The sequence below is a fragment of the Peromyscus leucopus genome, chromosome 17 (genome assembly GCF_004664715.2).
Source record: "Peromyscus leucopus breed LL Stock chromosome 17, UCI_PerLeu_2.1, whole genome shotgun sequence".
NCBI lineage: Eukaryota > Metazoa > Chordata > Mammalia > Rodentia > Cricetidae > Peromyscus > Peromyscus leucopus.
Genome location: NC_051077.1, coordinates 31,165,743 through 31,182,923, shown reverse-complemented (window position 1 = coordinate 31,182,923; position 17,181 = coordinate 31,165,743). Strand labels below are relative to the sequence as shown.

Below are 17,181 nucleotides of genomic sequence, written 5' to 3'. Positions count from 1 at the left end.
GAAACATTCAGAAAACATTTAACGGTCACCAGGAAGCTATAGGTCGATGCCTTTGGCCTCATGGCATTCTGGAATTCAGGGCTTCCATTGACTTCTCTAGTTCTCCGATCCCCTGATCACTGAAGCAACATCAATCATCTGTTCAAAAGTTTGGAAATGTTGGCATACATTTGCTGTCACTCTGAAATGGAGATTTAAACACCCCAAGCTGTGCTTGCCTTAAAGAAGCAAGAGACTGGAACTTGTTTCTATTACATGGGTATTTGACAGTTTCCCCTTGCAATTGTGGAAGACACAGAACAAGGAATCTTTGGAATTAAGGCAGAGGAACAGAAGTTATTTCTAAAATCAAAAACTAGACAGTGAGGTATAACGTATCATTAACAACTTGAAACAAGACAAATAAATATCCATTACAAAATAGGTAGATGAAAGCTTGCTTGTGGTAGGGATTTGAAATGAGATGCTACATTAGTACAAACCACTTTTATTTAGAGGTAGATGTGTGGGTTATGTGCATGAGTGTGAGGGTGTGCTTGCCTACACCTGTGCACAGGGAGGCCAGAGGTAGACTTTTGGTATTTTCCTCTATTGCCTACCACCTTAATTTTTTTAAGACAAAACTCTCTCACTGAACCTGGAGGTCTCTATTTTGGCTAGACTAAGGCAATGGGTCCTGGGCTCTGCCTATCTCTGGTAGGATTATAGCCACAGTTCGCCACCCTCAGTTTTCACATGGGTGCTAGGGATCTGATCTCGGGTACCCATGATTGCATAGGAAGCATTTCACGTTCTGAACCACCTCCCCAGACTCAGTTTGGGGTGTTCTTCATCGAAGAAATCTGTCCCCTATCATCGGGCTGTTCCAGCAGCTGACCTACAAAGACCTCATGAGCCCAGGCATCCAATCTGGTCTCTGTTTTCTAAATCACATAATGACACACCAGAATCAACACTCCTCATTTCTGATACGAATGTTCAAAATTAGGAGTCAAGACTTAACAAGTAAGCATTTCTCTTACAGTTCATACATGCTAGACCGGGCAGTGCGCAAGTATTTCCAACTGGGCCTCCCAATAACACTGACGCATAATGGTTCCACTTTAGATCTGAGTTAAATGGAACTTAGAAAGTCAATCACTTTTTAAGTGACAGAGTCACAACTTCAGCTCCAGGTAGCAAACTCCACTCTACAGTCTCTGGAATGTTTAACACCATATAGGGGTGACAGAACTATAGTTAATTTCAAGGGAACAAAAACCCATAAGCCCAAGTGCTCTAATTAAGTGAGAGTTAAAACATATAGGACATGACAGAAACTTATTAAAAACTGAAATCAAATATATGGTTGTTCCTCAGCATTCCTGGATGACTGGTTCTAGAACCTGCCTCAAACAGCAAATCCAAGTCCAAATCCTTTGTATAAAATGGTGCATTTTTTTTTACAGATAAGCTAACCATCCCTACTTCTACTCATTACTAATGATACCTAGTACAACATAAATTTTTATTTGATCAGTGGATGATTAAAAAGTCTGTACATTTCAATACAGATTCAATGTCTATTCTCTGATAATCCTACCTGTGGGTGGGTAAAGTCCACAAATGCAGGTCAACTATAGTGCACTTATTGCAATGAAGAAAATAGGAATAATGATTATGATGTTTCTCATGCCACTGGGTAATTTATTTATAAATGTGAAATATCTAGTTAAGCATTCAGTCGTTCAGTGAAAGTCATCAAAATGTTTTCTATAGGTCTACCTACCTTCCTGTCAATAGGAAAGGGAAGCCACCAGTAGTGTGGCTTCTGGGAAGCCTACCTGTACCTGGGCAGAACAATTTGAGAAAAGTCGGGATTGTATTGACGACCTATCAGTGAGGACACAGCCTCACAAGCACTGGGACTTTCATATTAAGTCAACGAAACAGAAATAGCACCCGTTTCACGATAGTCTAGTTAAGAAAAGACTTCATCTGTAGTGCACCAGTGGCTTTTTGTTTTGTTTTTCAAATCTGTCCCACCTGGTCTCAGTTCCTTTGGGGACACATTGAACTGACTGATGCCATTGAGCCTGATAAAGCCAATCTTTTAACGTTTAGAATAGAATGAAAGTGAAAAGATGCAGCTGGGAAGGGGAAGAAAATACGGAGAACAGTTCAGTTGTACTTAGGGAAAATACATGATCTTGTTTTCTTGTTTCTGGTATGTGCCACACAAGGGAAGTAGACTGGTATGCTGAACCTACCTGACCTTGTGCTACAAGTCGAAAAGAATACGCACTTACTATCTGCAAAGTCTCATCCACTCCCAAGTGAAACCCTCAGACCACAGTTTTTGGAGGGACAAAAGAAAACAGCAAAGTCCCTTAAGACCCCATATGCTCCTTTTTTTGCGTGTGTGTGTTGTGTTGTGTTTTTTGTGTGGGTGGTGTTTCGAGACAGGGTTTCTCTGTGTAGCTTTGGCGCCTTTCCTGGAACTAACTCTGTAGCCCAGGCTGGCCTTGAACTCACAGAGATCCGCCTGCCTCTGCCTGAGTGCTGGGATTAAAGGTATGCACCACCACCACCCAGCTTGAAAGCATTCTTGTTGAAATAAATAAAATACAGAATGGAAGGTCCCGAATGTCTTTTATAAGTGTCTGTATAAATTACAGACAACTATATAATTTACTGAATATCAACTACATGCAAAAACTGCACTGGACCTTGAGTGTCTGAAGTAGCAGAGGATGTTCACTGGCATTTAAAAACAGCAGCAGGGTAGATGCTAGCCCATGTTCAGTTCTCGTTAGATAATTTTATTGTGCTTTTAGCAGAATGAAGAAGCTTTACAGGGAACACTGAAGGTAAGGACAAAAAGGCCCAAACAAAAACTATTATGCAGAATCTCACACTTAACAAAGCATTGTTACATACATTATTTCATCTGATCTTTACAGCAACCCTATGGATTGTATAGATTATGCCTGATTTATGAATGAGTTGGTAAGTGCCTTGGGACCTGGCTTCAGATGGTCAGACACAGAGAGGAAAGTTTCCTCTTCAATGTTTTTTTTTTTTTTAAATTTGTTAAATGAATATATAACAGTACTTAAGGGTATAAGAACGTCCACGTCTTTCTTTAAAAGCCCCATCACTGGTGTAGAACTTAAAGTATTATCTAAGACCAGAACCAAGAAAATCAGGACTGTGTTGTAACTGTAGAAAGGGTGTGATGAAGTGGATGTGTCGTTAGGTTCGAAAGGGAAACAGAGTGGCTCAGTAATTGCTTATATCAGATAAAGACACAGGGTTCTTAAGACCGCAGGAGGTAAGACCTTTCTTCAGAATGACAAAAGCAATCTGATCTAATTAGGTGCAGTATTTCACTTGTTACTCTGTAACAAGCAGGTCCATTGCTACATTTCAATAAACTGTCCACTCGCTAAAACAGTCTTACTTTCCAATAGCCTTACTCTGCTGGACAGCAAACCAAAGCCAAAGCTTAAACACTGGGTTGTGAGAGGGGATGATTCACGTTCTTGCCATGGCCACCAGCACACACTGAAAGTGGCTTCCCAGTGGCAAGTCAAACCCCCAGCTTAGCATGATCTCCTTCGGCTGCTCTGTACACTCATAGTGTTACCAGACTCCACATTTCCATGAATCGTTTTTTACTGGAATCAAACAAATGGATGAGCATTCTCTTGTGCAAAAGACCAGTAAGGAGGGGCACCATGCTAAACAGTGGTGTTTGCTCACAGTTTTGTTGGGAAGCAAGCAGAAGTAGAGGATATGACACGTGTGCTTTCAGGAAATGCCTGATGCAAAGGAAGAAACGGGAAGGTTTAACCTTGAATTGTTTACTAAGAACAGAAACCTAAGGAGGAGTTCCTATTCATAAGCAAATGTATTGGGAAAAGACTTATCAGCAGAAGGGCCAGGGCTCGGTGACTAACAGCCTAACCGCGGAAGGAGTGGGGTCCGTGAGAGGTGCCTGAAAAGGACGTTTCCTGGGTGACTCAATTGAGAAAGGGGCAAAGACCCAGCTGCTCAAGCCGGGCTTCAGAGTAGAACACTAATAAGTGACAATAACTGAGCATGACCCAAGGGATGTCAACGCAGCTCCTACAGTGACTGACCAACAAAGGAATGGAGCTGGGGTATTCACGAAAGGCTTCGGGATGAGAAACAGAGTTGGGAAAGCAATGCTTAAAATCAGCTCTCAGCAAGAACTAAAATCACACAGTGAACTCGAGAAAACCAGACGTAGAGACTCTAAACAGGCGTGCAGTACGAGGCTAGGTCTTTTAGAGCTAGCCTCAAGGTCAGCATCAGGTTGGTCTCCAGGCCCCAGGGCAGAATTTCCCTTATCCATCCTTTGCTCCTGGGTCCACGCCTCGGCCTAGGGCTCTAGGAGCCCGCCACCTCCCGCCATCTCCCGCCACCCGGCCTCCAAGCTCACCCGTCTCCGGGCTCACCCCCTTCCTGCCCAGTTCCCGCCCCTGAAGCTCTGTGCTCGGAGCGATCTACCGATCCGGGGCTCCGCCTTTTGCTCCTCGGCGCGGCCCGTGCGCCAGGCTCGGGGGTCTGAGTCCAGCCTCGGTTCACCGGGGCTCAGGGACACTGGCTCGGCCTCCCGGGTCTGGGCTCCCAGCTCGGGATCGCGCCCCCGGCGGGGTTTCCAGCTTCTCTGCCTTTGGTGCATGCCTAAGCAAGCCAGGAGGCAACACAAAGGATCCTCCACCCAGATCGCCCGTTTCCCCCACCCTCCTCCAAGCAGCTGCACAACGGGCAGGCTGAGGACGCCGGCTCCCGGCGGCGGTGCAGGCCCGGGAAGGGGTGAGGGCCGCCAGTACTTACCGAGCCGCTCCAAGATCCACGACGCAGGACACCCGGCTTCGATCTCACCAGCTCCTGCACTGCAACCGCAGCTACCCCCCAACCCTCCGCTGCCCTAGCCCCGCCCACGATCCGCCCACGCCCCGCCCCGGCCCCTCCCCCAAACCTCCCGCCTCGTGCGCGCCGGTCCAGACTTGTTTTCTCAACCCCGGTCGGTGCTCCGCCCCCTGGAGCTGGGCCGCCGCAGCCCCGGGCTCCCGCAGGCCCCGCCCTCCACGGCCCCGCCCCCACTGGCCCCGCCCCATGGCCCCGCCCCATTGGCCCCGCCCCGCGCCGGCGTTTGAAGCTCCGTTCCCGCCATCTGCAGCTTCCCCAGGCGGGCTGAAGCCTCCGGCCGGCCGACGTGCATCTCCTGAGGTAAACTTGTTAGAGACATCTTTAGGCCGCGCCCGGTTCCGGGGGGCGTCAAGATGGGCGTTCAGGGCGACCCTGCTCCCAGTGAGAGCTCCGATCAGGGGAAGCTAGGGCTGCCCCCCTCCCTCGGAATCTCTGCTTCCTCTCAAACCGAGGCCTTTCTTCACTTCCGCTCAACTCTCCGTCCCCCAGCGACCTTACTGAAATGCCGGATTGTTCGAGATCCTATTTCAGACCCTGACGCGGTGGAGCGTTTTTGTTTTTGTTTTTTGTTTTGCATAATAGGGCAAAACAGGAGCGCAGCACTCGGCATCAGATTTCAGGGGCTCCGCATACCCTGACGACCAATTCACCCCACGAGAGCTTGTTTGCGAACGCGCTCTCCTGGTTGGATGTGAGGGACGGTAGTATACGTAGGGTACCCAGGTGTCTACCATTTGTTGAGTGCACAAGGCAAAAAAAGTGCAAAAAAAAAAAAAAACCAAAACAATTCCGTGCTCTTGCATTTTCATAATACGTTCCTTATTTTATCCGGCTCCAACAGAGGCTTTAAAAAGGTTAAATGCCTTGCTCTTGCGAAGAGCAGAGCCACAGGTAGTTGAGTGCAGATTCCAGAAGCAAACTGATCTATCCTTTTCCTTCCCAGAGTGAGTGGTGATCAGCCATTTCCTAGTGGGATAAACTAAGCAATAGGAAGCATTCAACCCGTGCGATGCTTCCATGCTTCCTGGAGGCTGTGGTTTACAAAGAAGGAACTAACTGAGAAATCCTGATCTTGTGGGCTCTCTCCCCTCCCTGTGCTAAAGGTTCTTAACAAAATGATACTGTTAGATAAAACTTGGCAGGAATTTTCTGATCGAGTTATATTGACTCAGACTAGAGAAGCTTGTTAGAGCAGGACGCCTGGAGGTGATGCCTTTTGTCTGAGCCCTGTAATTTCTCTTACAGCGGTGACCCAGAGGGAGCAGAAGGGGTTCTGGGTCTCCCCAGAGAGGAAGAATTCAGGAAAGGGATGCTTTCTGGGTGGCAGGGCTTCTGAAGTAGTGGAGGAGCTCAGAGTGGCCATTGCCTTCCATCTGGTGAGAAAACTGAACTCGAAGTCTAGTAGATAATCGTTTTAGGGCCAGATTCTGCAGGGAAAAAGTTGTTATACATCCTAGAGCCGAGTGGTGGTGGCACACGCCTTTAATCTCAGCACATGGGAGGCAGAAACAGGCAGATGTCTGTGAGTTTGAGGCCAGCCTGGGCTACAGAGTGAGTTCCAGGAAAGGCACCAAAACTACACAGAGAAACCCTGTCTCGAAAAACCAAAACCCAAACCCAAAACAAAACAAAAATCCTAGAAAGTAAGCTTACATAGTAATATGTTGGTAAGTGAATTTTAATAGCATTCCTTAAGATGACGATTTCAGAGTGAATGCTTAAGTAGTTGGAGATATTGTAGAGAGGCATTATGGAGTACATACAAGAGGAGCTGGAGAAATGGCTGGTAGTTAAGAGCTCTTGCTGCTCTTCCAGAGGATCCAGTTCATGGCACCCGACTCATGTGGCTGAAGCCACTTGTAACTCTAGCTCCAGGGGATCCAGCACCCTCTTCTGGCCTCCAAGAACGAACACACACACACACACACACACACACACACACACACACACACATGTACATTCACATAAATAGACTCATGTAAATACAACTTAGAAAGAGCTCGTGAATGAGGTAATATTAAGAAAAGGTTAAGTAAGGAGCTGGGGGCTGGCTTAGTCAGTGAAGTTCTGGCTGTACAAACATGGAAACCCGAGTTGCCATCCCCAGCACCCATGTGAAATGCCAGGCATTGCGGGGAGGTAGAGACAGAGGGATTCCCTGGAGCTTACTGGCCATCCAGTCCAGCTCAATCGATGAGCTCCAGGTTTAGTGAAAGACCCCGTCTTAAGAAATAAGATGGAGAGTGATTGAGGAAGATACCCATCATCCTTTTGGCCTGCACATTCATGCACACATGTGGACCTATACACATGTGCATACAAGCACACGAATGTGTACATACACACAAAATAGTGTTCAGTATTTTTAAATAGAAGAACATCATAAACACTGAAACTAGAATATCTCCAGTAAACACAATACCCATGGATCTCAAGGTAGAGGGAGAAGTTGGAGATGGAATGGGGGTTGATTGATGTTTAGACAAGAAACGGGAGTCTGTATAGTGGCACACGCCGATAACACCAGTACTTGGGTGCCTGAAGCAGGAGGATCTTCAGTGTGAGGCCAGCTTGGGCAACCATAGGAACAGCCCATCTCAGAAAAAGGAAAGGAAGAAGGAACCAGGAACACGGCTAACGGGAGCTTCAGGTGTGCCTGTAACCTGCTTAGGCAGACTTCTCATGGCTGTGGTAGATTGAACACGGCTAACAGGAGCTTCAGGTGTGCCTGTAACCTGCTTAGTCAGACTTCTCATGGCTGTGGTAGTGTACCTGGCAGAATCACGTAGCGGAAGAAGCGCTTACTTGTGCTTTAAAGCTGTCAGCCCATCTTGACTGGGATGGCGGCATGGTAGACCAGCAGTTTTCATCTCGGCAGCCAGAAAGCAGTATGTCCGTCCTCAAACTAGGCCCCGCTTCCTACTCTTCACCATCTCCCAGTCGTACCATCATACCATGACTCCATCAAGGGATTCATGAATAGTGGGTTAGAGTCCACATGGTCTAACTGCCTTTGAAGGTGACTTCACAGACACCCCGAGAAGTATTCTTGACAAGTGTGGGCATATTGAAATCCAGTCCAGTTGACAGCATTAATCGGTGTGAGCGGATGGTGACTATACAGCACCCGTGTTGTGTCATACTACTTTCCACCCCCACTGCCCCCCCCCAATCCAGTGGCTCTTGGGAGCCAGGCCATCCACAGTCCTCCATTGACAAGTCTATAAACCCAGGGAAGTTGGTCAGCTTTCCACGTCTATCCCGCTTTCCCCTTTTCCCAGTAATTACCGTAAAAGGACTAATCCTGTTTTCTAACTCCAACACTTCCAACTGTAGGCTCGCAGCAAGCGTGGTTAAATACTGCTTTGGTGCAGAAATGAACAGCAGAGCTCTGTAAGCCTTTGATTTTAAACTGGTACAAGTGTTTTCCTTTGGAACTTGTGGTCCATTACCAAAAATAGTCTCTGAGTGGAAAGGAGCTTTGGCATTTAAAAATCGTGTCAAAGAACAATAGTACTCTTTCCACACCAGGAATTGAAAGCATTTCTAATATGGGGTCATGTTCCCCCAGAAGGCCGGGGTGGGGGAATATGATAGCCCCCCACCAGAAGGCCAGATGCCGCCTCGCACTCCATCTTCTCTGCTCTTGTCCTTCAGCACCCCTGCTCGGATATTCAAGCCCCAGTTGTTCTCTGCTGCTCCAGCTGTCACACATTTCCAGCTGTGAGAACAATGCGGGGGTGGGGGGGGGCATAGTAGATGCTGAGCATTGCCTTCCCTGCTCTCCCCTCAGCCGTGGGTGGGTCTTCAACTGGGTTGGCATTATGACTCCAAGACCTTCGTGTGCGGCATATTCCCGCAGTCGTACCAGGTTGTTTTATAGTGTGTGTGTGTGTGTGTGTGTGTGTGTGTGTGTGTGTGTGTGTGTGATTTTAGTTTCACAAATGTGGAGGTGTCTATGGCCGTTCTTAGTTACTTTTTTGAATCTATGATTCAGACAGGATTGCATTCTGTTTGTTGTTTGGGGGCAACAATATAATAAATTGCACAGAATAGAATCGAGTCATTTTTTTTTTTTCAAATATAGCAGAATTTTGTGTACATATGAAGAGAATTAAAGTAAACTGACTGTGGAGGAATCTGTCTTCTCAATGTTTTTGTTTTTCTTTTCAGGGAATATGTCATTTGCTAATGAGATTCTGTCACTGCAAAGATTTCTGCTACAATTGAAGACAAAGGCATTGCCATAGGTAAATAATAATTTGCCCCTAAATGCTTTAGCATACTTTGTTATTTCACTTAGAAACTAATATAACTGTTTTCTGTGTGAGTAAATAATAGCATAGATGATATTGACGAAGAATCTCAATTTATCTAATTTTGTGTAAAAGTCATCACAAAACTTACTGGTTTAAAAAAAAACAACAAATTTTATTAAGTGGGTCTCTGGTTAAAGCTAGGCAGTTGTACATTCTGTCTTGAATTCACTCGGTTTTAATGTTTTGTGATCTGAAGTGTCCTAATTCATGTATCTGACTGGCTTTGGCTCGGACACCTTCTTCGTGTGGCCTTCATCCTCTAATGTGCAGTTACGGGGAAGAACGATGGTCCTCTTCCCCTTGCTAGATTTATGACGCTGCAGTCTCAGGATAGGACTCCAAGATAGCCAAGTCTGATACAGAGGCACCTGCTCTTCCATTTGTCAGTGTGGCCTTGGCCCAAGCAGGGCACACGGTCCAGCCCAGAGTCAGTGTGTGACTGAGCTTAGATGGCATCTCCTGCTGGGAAACATGAAGTGTATAGTGACATATGAACGTAGCTATGCTTAGAGCAGAATTGCCATCCCTCTGTTGCATTGGGAGAACAGAGGAGAACAGAAAGCTAAGCGTCCATGATGGGAACTGTACACTGAGAAATGGTAATGCAAGAGCAGGGTCCAAGATAGTGAGCATCAGCTGAGCAATAGCTTGGCTGTGATGGAAGTCATAGTGATACTGAAAGCGTTTACTTTATAATGGGCTTTATAATTCATAAGACATTTTCCTATGTCTTATCGCGGTTATTCCAAGGTACAGCATAGAACGTTCAAGATTCTATTGATTCCAGTTTTGCAACTGATTAAACCCGGGTTTTATGGAGCTCCATTAATCTCTCCGTGGTCATCAGACTAGTGGAGGGAAGAGCTAGGATCTAAGGATTTGTGATGGCCAGCCCCACCCACTCCTGTTCTCTGGTGAGGCTTTGTGCAAAGAAGAAAATGCAAAGCAAAGGAGCACATACCTGTCAGGAAACCAGATCTGAGATGATGCCAGGCAGAATGCAGTCTAAACAAAAATGAACATTTTTGTTTGTTTAGTAGTCGTTGATAGAAAGGTTTCTGAGGTTGGATTTAGCCTCTCCCTGCTTCTGAACCAACGATGAGGAAATGGGAAGCAACGCTGAAGCAGATTGAGGAGCGGGCGTCTCACTACGAGAGGAAGCCGCTGTCCTCTGTGTATCGACCAAGATTGTCCAAGCCAGAAGAGCCATCCTCCGTTTGGAAGCTATTTCATCGTCAGAATCAAGCTTTTAATTTTGTTAAAAGCTGTAAAGAGGTGCTTGCTTTATTTATTTATTTTTTTAAATTTCAAGTAACACTCAAGGTTTAAAAAAATTATTTGCTGTCATTTCAAATAAGATACTTTACTAAGATAACACAATAGTAATCTTGATGGCACACGACTTATAAAAATATCCCTTTGAATCCATTAATCTCTAATATATTTTAGTAATGAATGATAATGATGTTTCCCTTTAAGTTTTATTTTATCATGTGTGTGTCTTATCTGCATGTATGCATGTGTACCATGTCATGCAGTGTCCATGGAGTTTAGAAGAGGGATCAGGTCCCCTGGAACTGGAGTTACAGATGGTTGTGAGGCACCATGTGGGTGCTGGGAACTGAACCTGGGTCCTCTGCAGAAGCAGCCAGCGCTCTGAACCACTGAGCCATCTCTTCGCCAAAGAATGGCATTTCTAGTCCCAATTATTTTTTAAAAATGTGGAATGTGCAGCAACATTGACATGAGATATGCTGGGAGGAAGGATGAGCATATTCCAAATACATCCCCTGCCCCCAAGAGTTTTAATAGAGTCGAGCAACAGAGTCTTTGTATGATTTTTCATTTATGAAAATGAAAATAGGCTCAACAGCTACTTCTAGCTAGATGGACATAAATTTTTGTGTATGCCTGTGTTAGCAGAGACTCCTCATGCGGCAGCTATGAATCATCCTGCTATATCCAGGACTATAATAACTTTTTTTTTTTTTCGAGACAGGGTTTCTCTGTGTAGTTTTGCACCTTTCCTAGAACTCACTTTGTAGACCAGGCTGGCCTTGAACTCACAGAGATCCGCCTGCCTCTGCCTCCCGAGTGCTGGGATTAAAGGCATGCGCCACCACCACCCGGACTATGATAACTTTAAAAAATTTAATCCTATGTACATTTTTATAGGAAGGGAGAATTTATTAATATATTTTAGTTGAAATAGTTAATAATATGGAGGTTTTTGTAATTTTGTAAAATGAATCTAATTTCACAAACTAAGAAGTGAAACTATCTTAGGTTGGATGGATAGTAAGGGAATTCAGAATGGGCTTTCTCCTTTTTTTTAAATTTATTTTTAATCCGGAAAGTCTGTCTATCTTACACATGTATCGTGTCACCGATTTAAAATGGGGGCTAAAGAGATGGCTCAGTGGTTAAGAGTTACATGGGATCCAATGCCCTCTTCTGGCCTCCAAGGGCTCCTTGCATGCATATGGTACACAGACATACATGCAGGCACTCATATGTACACATAAAATAAAAATAGATAAATAAAAATCTTACATTGTATGAGTGCTTGCATAACTGTATGTGTACCACATACATGCAGTGCCCGAGGAGGACAGAAGAGGGCGTTAGACCTCCTGGGGCTGGAGGTACAGACAGTTGGGAGCTGCCATGTGGGTGCCAGGAATTGCTCCTTCATCCTCTGCAAAGAGCAGCCAGTGCTTTTAACCGTTGAGCCATATCTCCTGCTAAAATATAAATAATTATTTTAAAAACATAATTTTTAGAGGCTGGAGAGATGGCTCAGTGGTTAATAGCACTTCTTTTTCTTTTTCTTTTCTTTTCTTTTTTTTTTTTTTTTTTTTTTTTGGATTTTCGAGACAGGGTTTCTCTGTGTAGCTTTGGTGGCTGTCCTGGAACTCACTCTGTAGACCAGGCTGGCCACGAACTCACAGAGATCCGCCTACCTCTGCCTCCCGAGTGCTGGGATTAAAGGCATGTGCCACCACCGCCCGGCATTTTTCTTGCAGAGGACCCAGGTTTAATTCCCAGCACCTACATGATGCCTTATAATCATACATAACTTCAGTTCAGGGAATCCAGTGACCTCTTCTGACCTTTCTGGGTACCAGGCACACATATGGTATACATACATACATGCAGACCAAATACTTACACACAGGAAATAAATAAATAAATCTAAAAGAAAAAAATTAATATATATATAGATTTGAGATAGCATGGGTGTGGTGACTGTCTTGTTTTTAATGTTAATTGTTGATATTCCAAATTTTGCTATCTTGAATGACAAACTTCTTTATGAACATTTATTAGTTACAGTTGAACTTAGATTTGCATGTTGTAAATTTCTCAAAATGATTTTAAATTTTCTTTAGAATGTTCACGTGTTTGCTTTGGAGTGCAAAGCAGGAGATGGACAGCGTGTTTACCTTGTAACGTCCTATGCTCAGCTTTGGTTTTACTATAAGTCCCGGTAAGTAGCAGAGCAGCACTTTAAGCTCCAGTTGGGTTTCCTTTTTTGTTGAAATTAATTCATGCTGAACTGATGTTCAGTTCTTGGCCACATGATTAGTTACTTGTCTTAGGGTTACTATCGGTGTGGTGAAACAGCATGACCAAAAGCAAGTTGAGGAGGAAAGGGTTTATTTGGTTTATGCTTCCACACTACAGTTCATCATCAGAGGAAGTCAGGACAGGAACTCAAGCAGGGCAGGAACCTGGAGGCAGGAGCTGAGGCAGAGGCCATGGAGGAGTGCTGCTTACTGGCTTGCTCCCCATGGCTTGCTCAGCCTTGCTTTCTTATAGAACCCAAAACCACCAGCCCCAGAGTATCACCATCCACAATGGGCTGGGCCCACCCTATCAATCATGAAAATGCCCTACAGGCTTGTCTGCTCATGACCCAATCATATGGAGGCATTTCTCATTTGAGGCTCCTGCCTTTCAGATGACTGAGCTGTGTATCAAGGTGGCACAAAATTAGCCAGCACATTACTCTTCAGCCATTAGAATTGAGTTCTGAAGTTCCTTTTGAAAAAAAAGTGGTTGCAGTACTCACAGAAGCTAGTGATAGGTAATCATTGACTCCACCATATGTTGTATGGAGGCTCCATGTTTGACATCATTTTGCAATAAGTTTTCTTCTTTTTTATTTATTTTTTTGTTTTTTGAGACAAGATCTCACTAGGTGGCTCTGGCTGGCCTAGAACTCGCTTTGTAGACCAGGTTGGCTTTGAACTCACAGAGGGAAGCAGACTGAATGCTGGGATTAAAGCTGTACAACACCATGCCCTGCACACATAATCTTTTAAATTTTTAAAAATTTTATTTCTTAAGTTTGCGTGTGTGTGTGTGTGTGTGTGTGTGTGTGTGTGTGTGTGTGTATAGACACACATGCCATGGCATACAGGTAGAGGTTAGAAGACAGCTTTGGGGAGTTGGTTTTTTATCTTCCTCTATATGGGTCCTAGGGACCAAACTCGGGGCATCAGGCTTGGTAGCAGGTGCCTTGAACCACTGAAATACCTTGTCACCTGCAATATTCAGTTTGTCTCATAAGTTCTGGGAGGGGGGAATCACACACACACACACACACACACACACACACATTTGTGTATTATAGATTGTGTTGTCCAAGAAAATATCAAGCTCTACTGTTAATTATAAATGAGCACTGACCTTATTAATTATATAATTAAGGGATGCCTACTTTTAGGTCATTTCAAAGAGGGCAGGCAGGGCTGACACCTAAGACTGAAGTTCCTCACAGAATGCCCTGTTTACTGAGGAGGCTGTATTTTCCTCAGGAGACCTAAGATTGTGATATTGGGAAGTAGACACATGGTGCAAAGTAAACTAGATATAGAAATCCATCCATCCACCTAACAGACCTGTTACATTCACCTGTTTCTCAGACTTGAGTTAAAATACTTTCATTATAATGTTATTTAAGTAGCTTCAGTTGCAAAACTAGTTTTAGTTATGCTTGTATACATGGATGTCAGTCAGGTGAATGAAGTTTTTTGTTTGTTTGTTTGTTTGTTTGTTTGGTCCCCCGTCCCCATCCCCCACTCTCCCCCACCCATCCCTCCACCCCCGGAGCTGAGGACAGAACTCAGGGCCTTACGCTCTACCACTGAGCTAAATCCCCAACCCCAGTTTTTTGTTTGTTTGCTTGCTTGTTTTGTTTTTGTTTTTAGTATTTTTTGATAGGGTTTTTCTGAGTAGCCCTGGCTGTCCTGGTACTCACTCTGCAGACCAGACTAGCCTCAAACTCAGAGATCCACCTGTCCCTGCCTCCCGAGTGCTGGAACTTAAGGCGTGCACCACCACATCTAGACCATAGAGGTTCTCAATACAGTGTGACAGATGGTGTTTTATTGAAACCAAATCTCATCTTGGACTGTAAATGGAGTGCTGTCAGAAGGTATGTGGTGGTACCCACAGGTACTATCTGCCATGTGATGATGTACTCCATCACTTTCCCTTTTTAAAATATTTTACTTGTTTTATTTTATTTCTGTTTCTGAGTATGTGTGAGTGCCGCATGTGTGCAGGTGCTGAGGAGGCCAGGAGAAGATGTCAGATCCCCTGGAGCTGGTGTTGCAGGTGGTTGTGAGGCACCTGACATGGGTGCTGGGAACTGAACTCGGGTCCTCTGGAAGAGCAGTGTGCACTCTTCATCAGGGAACCGTCTCTCCAGCCCCTACTTTTCCTGTTTAAACTAACTACCGACCCTTTATTTGTATAGAGTGTCGTCTGAACTCGACGTATTTGTGTTTTGAATCAGCACCTGTTCTTATTTACCCGAATCAAAGACATTCCTCCCGTGTTGCATAAATTGGATAATTATTGAAGTCTAGAGATTCAGATTTTTTTTTACTTCTTAAAAACTATTATTTTCAAAACATATATGGAGATAAGGTTTTAATAATGATTTAAACATGGGAGCAGAGGAGAGACTTAGGTGGGAAAAGGACAATTTACACATCTGAAAAAAAAGGTGGGTGAAGGTGTCTCAAGAGAGAATTTCCTTTTTAAAACATTGAACATTTAAAGGGGCTGGAGAGATGGCTCAGTGCTTAGGAGCACTGACTGCTCTTCCAGAGGTCCTGAGTTCAATTCTGAGCATCTACATGGCAGCTCATAACTGTCTGTAACTCCAGTTCCAGGAAATCTGACATCCTCACACAGACATACATGCAGGAAAAACACTAATGCATGTGAAATAAAAATAAATAAAGTAAAACATTTAAAAGCGTCTTCCTAATGAAAATATAGAATTTAAAAATTCCCACAGAAGATTCATGGACTCGTGTGTGTGTGTGTGTGTGTGTGTGTGTGTGTTTGCGTGCACACGCACATACTTGCATGTGTGGTTCTGGGATTCCAATTTGAGAAAGAACATTCTTTTCTTAAATCATGTTTGTTTCAAAATGACAGCAAAAACAAAAATGAAGAAGTTACGCCATATCAAGACATTGTGAATAAACAGCACTGTAAGATTGGCCTTATTTGCCAGTTAAATAATTTCCTGATTGCAATTGTTAACATCATTTTGTCAGAAACTCTTTAATACTGTGAGCCACAGACTTACTGTTAGCTTATTGTCTTTATCAGTTTATTAATTCATAGTTATAAGTTCATAAAACATAACAATCACTGTTCTCGAGTACAGGATTAACTCCATGGTTTCAAAGGTGTAAGATATATGGGCTGGTGAGGTGGCTGAGTTAGTAAACTTGAGTTCAGTCCTTGGAACCCATGATGGCAGAACAGAAATGACTTTTGTAAGTTGCCCTCTGGCTGTCACACCTCTGGTGCCCTCTCCCCCACCCCAGCAATAACAAGTTAAAAGATTTACAGTGTAAGATACAAATCTTGTAATCTTGGGCTATTCAATTTAGAAAGACCCTCTTGCATTGCTACGAAGTTATTCCCGAGAATGCTGTGTGCAAGCTTTATTTTGATTTGGAATTTAACAAATTGGCCAATCCGGGAGCTGATGGGAAAAAGATGGTTGCGTTACTCATAGAGGTAAGTTCTCCTACACACTTCCATTAATCACCGCCTCTACTCTAGGTCATACATAGTTTCCACAGTCTGCATACTTGTTTTTTGGGGTTTTTTTTTGCTATTCCTTTTGACAACATTTTCTGTGAGTAAATAATAAAACAAAATGAAAATTCAATTAATGCTTATATTTTAAAAAAATATTACTATATCTAATTTTAAAAGCTAAAATAAATGACAGTGTGATAACTTTCTGTTTTGACCTACGTTTTAATTCTTCATCTTCCAGTGTACTTACCTGTAGCAAAAGCCAGGTAAAGCAAATTTCACTGTTAAAATTGGGCACTGATTTGAAATTCAGGGAAATTTTGACTAAAAGTAGTATCAGAAGTTTTTGAACTGGTGGGAATTTTGAAAATTGTATCTGCGCTTTTAGGGATGAAAAAAATTAAGACTCAAAGAGACCAGAACATACTTGGATTCTACATATGGAAACTGGCCAAACCTAGACTACATATAGTTACGTCTGTTTTCATCTAAGAAAAGGGTGTAGTGCTAATCTTTATTTTTTTATTTAGCTGTATCAGTAAAAAGGAATTATATGGACTTATACATTGACATCTGTTTTTAAAAACTTAAGATTGTTTTGCATAAATTGTGTGAAAATTGCCGTGACTGTTTGGCCTCAGAGTAAGTTTTAACATTTTTTCTTTTGAATGTTAACCATATGATAATTTTATGGAAAGTAATTTTGTGACTTGAAAGTCTGTCTCAATTCAAATGTTTTTGCTAAAGGAGGTCTACTAATTTCATCAGATCTTTGCATATTGACTTTAAGTTAAATATGCAAACATTCTGACTTTGAAGCAGAATAAACACATGTAAAATCCTC

General features: G+C 43.6%; 1 protein-coding gene across 1 annotated transcript in view; it reads left to right on the top strand.

Moving 5' to 3' along the window:
- The first annotated feature begins 5,153 nt into the window (after nt 1-5,153).
- Nucleotides 5,154-17,181, top strand: part of Primpol (primase and DNA directed polymerase) — a 34,906-nt gene continuing 22,878 nt past the window's right edge. Inside the window, 5 exon segments of the mRNA XM_037211730.1 lie at nt 5,154-5,241; nt 9,115-9,191; nt 10,298-10,535; nt 12,653-12,750; nt 16,184-16,313. Coding sequence (XP_037067625.1) covers nt 10,359-10,535; nt 12,653-12,750; nt 16,184-16,313 — 405 coding nt within the window. The 5' untranslated portion in view covers nt 5,154-5,241; nt 9,115-9,191; nt 10,298-10,358.